The 8,094-nt window shown below is 47.7% G+C and overlaps 1 protein-coding gene across 2 annotated transcripts in view; it reads right to left on the bottom strand.

The window, feature by feature from the left end:
• The window catches only part of LOC120502229 (broad substrate specificity ATP-binding cassette transporter ABCG2-like), a 26,724-nt gene extending 18,643 nt beyond the window's left edge, over nucleotides 1–8,081 (bottom strand). Inside the window, exon 1 of one of the 2 annotated variants that reach the window (XM_039709455.1) lies at nucleotides 8,064–8,081. Coding sequence is in view for 1 of the 2 variants with exons in the window: in XM_039709453.1 (XP_039565387.1) it covers nucleotides 824–877 (54 nt within the window). In the remaining variant the exon portion in view is untranslated. Of the gene's footprint in view, nucleotides 1–823; nucleotides 893–8,063 lie in introns of those variants that run through there. The other variant, XM_039709453.1, reaches the window with a different exon arrangement.
• Between the last annotated feature and the right edge of the window lie 13 nt (nucleotides 8,082–8,094).

The following is an 8,094-nucleotide window of genomic DNA, read 5'->3' as shown; positions in this document are numbered from 1 at the left end:
TGGGCCCGGGGCGGTGGCGCGGAGCAGCCCCCGTGAGCCGGGGTGCCGCGGGATGCCGGCGCTGTCAGCCCGCCTTCCCGGGGCGGGGAGAGCAGCGGGGCAAAGCCCGGGGTTCGCTCCCGGGAACCCCCGAGGCGCGCAGCGGGCGGTGGACTCGAGAAGCGCCGTGAAATGCACGCGGCCCCTGCGCACCCCGGCGCGGGAGGGACCGGCGGGGAGCGGGAGGCAGCGGCCGCTCTCCCTCCTCCCTCCCACCTCCTGCAAAGGTCATCGCCCCCGGGGCATGGGTCCAGTCCCCGGGTCGGCCGGGGCCATTGGCCGCCCTGGCAGCTCTCCCCAGGGTGACACTGCCGCTCCGGTCTCACCCCTTCCGTGGCAGTGTGCGCCTTGGTGGGCGCAGAGGGGGTCGGGGCAGCCTGCTGGGATGACCCGCTGTCCATCAGGTTGCCTCTCCGTGCTGCCCTGTGTTCCCAGCTAGGAGAATGTGTGAAATCAGGAATATCGGATTTCCTTCAGTTTGTGGTCAAGCCTTCTTGTCTTCCCATTCTCAAGCACTATTGTCTTTATAAGTAAGCTCTGTCTCCCCAGGTTCCTTGATTTTGTGAATGCAGGAAAAGCCCAATTTTATGGTTTACAAATACAATTTATGGCAAAGCTGTCAAGTCATATTAATTGCCTCCGGTTTGACTGCCCTCTGCAGCTCTCTACAGCATTGCTTTTTTTCTAACTACACCTTTTGCTAGATCAATTTCAGGCTCAGTGAGGGTAAAATATACCTCTATCTATCCAATCAACAATAATAACGAAAACTCTAAAGGCTCACCTCTCCCTTTTCCAACATTTGCCTCCTCTGGGTATGTTGATATACCAATGCCATTGATGCATTAGGCAGAAGACACCCGTATCCTATGAAGTTGCATTGCTCTGCAGGGCTGACAGGAGTCAGCAGGTTGGTTTATGGGGGTATTGAAACAGCCCTAGAGATCTCTCACAAGAGCAGGTTTTACCACAGGCTTGCTGAATGCTATCTTCAGTCACTCTATGGGTGAGAAGTGGACTTGAGTTCGTGTTTCGTATGTGATTTAACTTCCTCTTTTGGGGAAAATCTGCCTACATTGAAGACTTTTGCCCTAGTGTTTCACCAAACATGCATATCTCTGTCTCCAAAAATATTCAATCCCAAATACTCACTACCCTTCAACAAGCTGCAGAGGCAATCTTCTCTTGTCATGTGCCTGAAACAGTGAGGCAAACAGAGCCTGTGTGCTTGGGAACAAAGGTGAGCGTTTTCTGAGTCATGAACTTGCTGCTCCACATAGTGCCTGCACAGTGGTGCAGGAGAACAGCTCGCTTGAGGAGCACAATTAAAAAGTTCAGGTTATTCTTGGCAGCATCAGTTGCACATCTGCTCCTCAGACAAAGGTGGTAGGTGCCTTCATGCTGGTCGTTTTGGGAAACACTACTGCTCCTCCCACACTTCATGGAATGGAAAATCCACTTCTCTGTCCCCTGTGCCTAAGCTCATCCCAATGACAAAGAAATAAGCAGAGATGCCAGATATTGGGAGTAACTAAATCTGCCAAATACAGGATCTGGCTGGAAGCTCTGCCTTTGCTGTAGCCCATTCTTCAAGCAGCAGTCTTCTAGGCTTCTTCAAGGAGAGCCTCTTTCGTCTCCCACTGCAATTAGGAGTATTTTTCAACTGTATCATGTTACTAATCCAGTTAATCTAGCTCACACTGTTGCTGAGGGAGGTATCTGCCAGTACAGGGATAGAAAACAGTGGCCAGGGCTGTAGTTATTCAAGACAAATACAACAAGCCTGATGTTACTGTACTTTTCTCTTGATCACCACTCTGTAGGGTGGTGGGTATGCCAGCACTGCTTTGTGCTCCTCATCCACTGAGAGGGGCATTTGCTCTATAAACAGTCAGGCTTTACTGCAGATTAAAGGATGTGGTCTTCACAGAAAGACACCAAAAGCATTAGCCCAGTGTAAAGCCCTAGAAAGCACCAAGCTACAATGCCCTGGTGCATTCACTGAGCACCATTAAACAAATAATGCTACAGGCTTTGAAGTGATCTGTTGTGATAGCAAGCAAAGAACAGCCTGGGTCATGTTTCAGATCTCATGCAGGTTTTAGTACAAGTACTAAAGTACTAAGGTTTTAGTACAGGTTTGAGATCTTTGCTTTTTCTCCTTAGCTCCTGCTGCCTTGAGCCTCTGATTTGGCTGCCACTGCAGGGTTGCAGAGCAGGAGGGACCATGGTACCATCCTGGACATGGGGCAAGGGATCTAGCAGAAAGTGAGGCTTTGAGGAGTCCTGCTGTTTCTCCACTGCTTTCTTAGCATGCTGCTCTCATTGACCCGAGGATCCAGGGTGTTTTTTAATCCTACCTAATGCTGAACTTCATAAAGCTCATGGAATATTTCAGGGATTTGAACCAGCAAGAGAGTGCATAAGAAATATGTCCAGGAGGAAATGTACAATGATTAGTACTATTGCCCTCTCTATGGAATGCATCAGTAAGCAGATCCCAATGCTCACTGTATAAAAGCAGCTCTGAGATCAATGCAGAAGATAGCAATATGGTGCTTGAGTGATACTTTCTGGCCTCTTCTTTTCCAGAAGCTCCAGTAAACTACTCCAAAAGACACACCATGTACAGATGTGTAGACATGTACTGAATCTGGTGCATCTACAAATTTAGCACTCTAGGCACAAAAAACTCATTGTGCTTTTTCCAGCCATGATTGCTCATCATGTCAAAGCTAGTGCTGACTAGCCTCCTTACTTGGTTAAAGTGCTGCTTGCCTTGGGGAAGTTGACTTTTGCAAGACTTGCAGATTATGTAGAAGAAATCTGACTCTGTCAAATTTTGTTAATCATTTAGTCCCTTATCTGAATTCATAGTAGCACTAAATCCTTAATTGGTTAAAGATAAGAAAGGGTTTAAGCAAATCTAAGAGGAAAGGAAATCAGTATTTAACTAGTACGGAGATATCTGGTCTTCATTCTGACAGAAATCACAAATAATTAAACTATAGGACCAACAGAATTCAGTATTATCTGGTAAAGCAAGTAATCAGCCAAGGATGTCAGAGATAAACCACCTAGTGCATTTAAACTATCATGACAGATCTTCAGGAGTTAAACAGATGACACCATAAATGTGCTGAGATTTTTATTGCTCCTACTCCTGTTGTTAGTAATGTGTTCAGGAGCCTGCTAAGGAGAAAGCTCCCATGTCCTCTCTAGCCAAGCAGGTCTGGGAGAGACACCAGTTGTGACCGCCCCTGTAGTGTTCTCAAGCCTTCAGGACAAGGCCTAGGACTTCAGACCAAGAAGTGCACCAAGCACTGAAACCACAACACACAATCCCCAGTACAATTTTCTCCCAAGCTCCTGTGCAGGACTCCTTCAAGTACAGTTTGTCTTGCTATTTGTGAGTCAGGAATGGGCACTCCATCCTTCTGCTTCCCTTTTGAGGGCCTCAGTGCCTGCAGGAGGCTAACAGGATTAAAGTGTGTTTTATCTGTCCCAACTCAGCTCTGCAGAGGTCAGTTCCCTTGCTAGACATGAATGTTGACATACACATTGTTACGTAGGCATTTCACCGCCTTCCTCAGGAGCAAAGTCCAGGCTGCCCTATGAGAGATTCCTAAAAACTGTTTAACTTTTATCCACTCCCAAGGCCTGACCTGCTGCCATTAGGATTTGTTGTGGCAGCCCTGAACACATTCAGACTTTTTTTTTTGCAGTAGGCATGCTGTACACCCAGAGTTGCACACAACTGTAAGAGTGTGAGATATCATTATAGCAAATAGCTTGCATTCTGGAGAAGAAGAGATTGAAAAGTAGCTCTCATCTATAACTCTTCCCTTCTTTTGTGCCTTCCTAGAGGCCCACTAGTGCTCTATGACCTTGACAGAGAACGACTGTGCCATGACACAGGCAGAGCATCACAGTAGGTGAAAGAAAAAGTGTAAAGGCTCAGAAATCTCTGTTGTCCCCTACTCTGATGCAGACTGCAGGAAAATCACATTTATAAACAAGTAAACTGAGGAAGAAAAAGAGGGAATCACCAGGTAGCAAGCGTTATCAAATATAACCCAAAACAGAAAGCCAGACTAAATGTTTGGATTTCTGTCTTGAAGATGAAGGCAGTAACAAAGAGGAAAACAAAGAGAAGGAAGTACTTGGTTGCACAACTCACCCAGTAATGCCACAGGAAAAAGCAGAACACTCCTAGGATAATTTTGTCAGAGTTCTTTGTGCTCACCTTCCATCTGGCCTCTCTGGTTGTGCTCCACTATGTTCCAACTCATCTCTATATTTGGCTTTTTCAGTAAAGCCACTGCCTGAAGTTATCTTGGCCAGGGCACCTCAGGTTTTCTCACTGTGTTGCTCTGCACCTCTCCAGAATAAATTTTTCTTTCCTACATTGGAAATGGCTGTGTAAGTGGAGATGACAAGTGCACAGAAAAGGGGCAGAGGGAGCCCAGGGTTACCCAGGAGCCACTGAAGGCCAGTGAGGTGTCCTAGGCCTGGAGGTATTTCTCAGTAACCAGGAGAGGCAGGAGCAGTAGGGTCACAGCAGAAATGCCAAGGTAGGTGTGAATGGAAAGTAAATGAAAGTCTGGGTGTAGAACACCAGGAGTGGCAAATGTTGATGACACTGAGCTTAGCTTCTCACCAGGACAGCAGCACATCTAGGGGTAGCTCCTCCAGGCAGTCAGAGTAGGAGAGAAGGGGCAATGAATAAATCTTAATGACTCACAGAAGAGGGACAGGGCAAGAAATTGAACACTGTAATCTCCTAAAGCATGTGAAAAGACACATTCATGAACTACCCTTGGTCACCAGGCTAAGGATGGAGGAGACATGAGAGGTCTCTAGCTGATGTTCCTTGTTCTGTGTCATGACAAGGACCCTGACCACAGCCCCTGGACATGGGTCCTCGTGCTCAAATGCTGAATAGTTCCTCTGGGCACATCTCTCCTCCCTCATGAGTATTTGGTAAGAGAACAGAAGCAAGTACAATCTGTTCTGTTTTACAGTAAGGTCATCCTATTCTGTTCATGGTAAAGAATGCCTACTGGTGGTGTGGCTTCTCCTGGGTCTGAACAGAATAAAACTCTTTGAGGCAGTATTCCTGAAAGGATTCAAAAAGCCTACCATCTCTTCTTGCTGTAACACTTCTCAGTTGTGTAGGAAACTGAGAAGAAGCTCTGCCCTTTTGTCTGTCCCAGAAGTCTTTGTAGTGCTTTCAAAGCTGCTCTCTTAGTGAACTCCAGACATGTCTGAACAACCTGGGTGGTTTGCAGCATTACAGCAATCTGTCTACAGGTGTGTGTGTGCATGGATATGGAGTTTTTCTTTCTGAGCTTGTCCTTTACTATTATTTCTGATGTGTTTTGCAGAAGGGGACCCCACGGGACTCACAGCCAATGGAAATGATCACTTGGGATGGCTTCCCAGTCCCTTCTCAGGAAGCACAAGCAAAGCCAACTTCAAGCTCCTGCTTTGCATCTTGCTCTGAGTGGCTGTTTCTTAGGCTGCTGTGCCTTCTGGCACCTAGAAGTGAGTGTACCACCAGAGTAATGACTGGTGTCTTCTGGGGACGGCAGTGGCCAGGAAACAGCACCATCCAGAGCTGTTGGGGACATCCTGTGCTGCAGAGCCCATTACTGCCATGCACACAAGCTCTCTTGGTAACTTGCACCCCTTAGCAAAGCTGGCAGATTCAGGCTAGAGACCCACGGCTGAACAGCCTTCCTTTTGTCAACTGAACTTTTGCACTCCTCCTTCAGCCAGGGCTTTATCTCACCACACCCCCGGGGCTGGCACCCTTCTGTCATCTGCCCGACTGCCTGCATGTGTACAGCATGGCTGGCTGGCAATGAGCTACGCCTGGCATTTGCCACATCTGAGAAAGGGCCATAAGCAGGGCCATAGGCACTAAAATGTGCCACGTCTCCCCAAAAGCCATAAGCAGGGCCATGGGCGCTAAAATGTGCCACGTCTCCCCAAAAGCCGGCACATTCCCGTTATCATATCCCTTAACCTCTGAGCCTGGGGATGGGGACCTGGCACTCACTGAAATTCCTTCTACTTCTACTGCTCTCACACTGCCAAGCTCCTTGCTCTCACATTTAGAGATCTGGAATTAGGGTTTGTGTGACCAGCAAAAGGATGGCACATGATCTGGGCTTGTGGTCAGCAACGTCATCAGGTGCTGGCTACTCCCCTCTCTTTTACAATAGTTGCTGATAAACTCTGAATACTGATAGCTGTTCCATGATGTTGCTCTTTTCTTTGTAAGGACTCCTCCTAGGGCGTGTCTGTAAAACATACAAGGGCAGGGCAGCCTCCAGCTAACAACCTTCGGTGCTAAAGACTGACCAGTGAGCAGCAGCTCCAAGCTAATAATAGCACTCACTAAGAGCTTCTCACAAGACTGAGAAAAAAGCCTGTACAAACCCTTTTTACAGGTTTTACAGGGAGAATTATAACCTGCCTGAGATAGATAACGCTTACAACAAGTACTGAAGCGTCAGGGTCTGGTATCATAAATTACCTGTTGGAATCCATGGATTCTGCCTCTGCCTTTTCTCTGTCGCCACGAAGGGAATGTTTCTGTATCCCAGTTTCTCTCAGTAAAGCCAATGACAGATTTGTTTCTGTCCATTGAAAGCGGAAGAGAAGGGGCTGTATGTGCAGAGTTGTGAGTAGTGCTGACTGACATCTACTGGTACACCGAAACAGGCTGATAAGGTAACTAGAAGCTTGGCTGTATTTGCATTTGTGGGGTCGGGGGATTTATGTGTTCCTTTTAAACATGAAGTTAGGCTTGCTCATTGTTAAGACTATTGGCATCATGTTCTTGGAGAGACATGACCAGGAGCTGTCCGTGCTCATGGCCACGGCTGGTTGGGGCTGCTTATTGCCAATGCCTGAGCCTCCTCTCAGACATCACTGCCATGCCCTTCCCTGCACACATCCACGAATCTCTCTCTGCCTCGCCTGTACTTTGGAATCATGGCTAGGACACCTCTTCCTTCCCCCTTGGCTCTGAACCAGGAGCCGACCAGGAGCTCTCCGTGCTCGTGGCCACAGCTGGTTGGGGCTGCTTACTGCCAATGCCTGAGCCTCCTCTCAGACATCACTGCCATGCCCTTCCCTGCACACATCCACGAATCTCTGCCTCGCTTGTACTTTGGAATCATGGCTAGGACACCTCTTCCTTCCCCCTTGGCTCTGAACCAGGAGCACACACAGCACCTGCCACAGTGGGCCTCAGACTACATCCACTGCTAGTGCCAACATAAATAACAGTGATAACTGCTGATATCTCTTCAAGCACTTCATGCTTTTCCAAACCTCTTCCCAAAGATTTTACCCACTTCAAGGCACAGCTGGCACAGTGCAGTTTGGAAGGCTACCCTCTACAACTGAAATAAAACACAATCATGCACCTTTTTTGGAGGAACAAATACTTTACTTTACCCATCAGACATGTATAATCTAAGTAATATCAGCTCCTGATGGGAGGTCTGACCACACATATTTGAAAAGAAAAGCTGGATGAACTTACCATTTGGTGTATTGATGTTATAATTCAACCAGCTTGAAAACACAATTGCACAAAAGCAAATACTGGGGACAAGTAAGTTCCCTGCCTGCTCTAGGACACATCATATACATGACAGCATTGACAAAGAAGAGACAAGGCACAGTGACATAAAAATGTACAAGAAATATGAGATTAATGCAGGCACATGCCAGTAACAGAGGCTGTTTTACACTGAGAAGCACTAGCACTACAAAAATCACCACAGGGGGAAGTGGTCTTTCTGCCAGGAAGGGGGAAAAGAGCTGACCTGGGAGACCACTATAGCCTGCAGTTCTTGTCTGATCACAGCCAGAGCTGGTTTAGGGCTCCTCAGCAGGGCAGACTGACTGCTGTCCCCCAGGTGCCAGGCTGTCCTTGCCAGAGAGAAAGGGACAGCTCTGGCAAGCTGGGACTGTCATTCAACTACAAGGAGAAAAGAGCTGACCTGGGAGACCACTGTAGCCTGCAGTTCTTGT

The sequence above is a fragment of the Passer montanus genome, unplaced genomic scaffold, assembly GCF_014805655.1.
Source record: "Passer montanus isolate IOZ18808 unplaced genomic scaffold, ASM1480565v1 scaffold21, whole genome shotgun sequence".
In the NCBI taxonomy this organism is placed as follows: Eukaryota; Metazoa; Chordata; class Aves; order Passeriformes; family Passeridae; genus Passer; species Passer montanus.
This window is presented reverse-complemented; position numbering and strand designations above follow the sequence as displayed.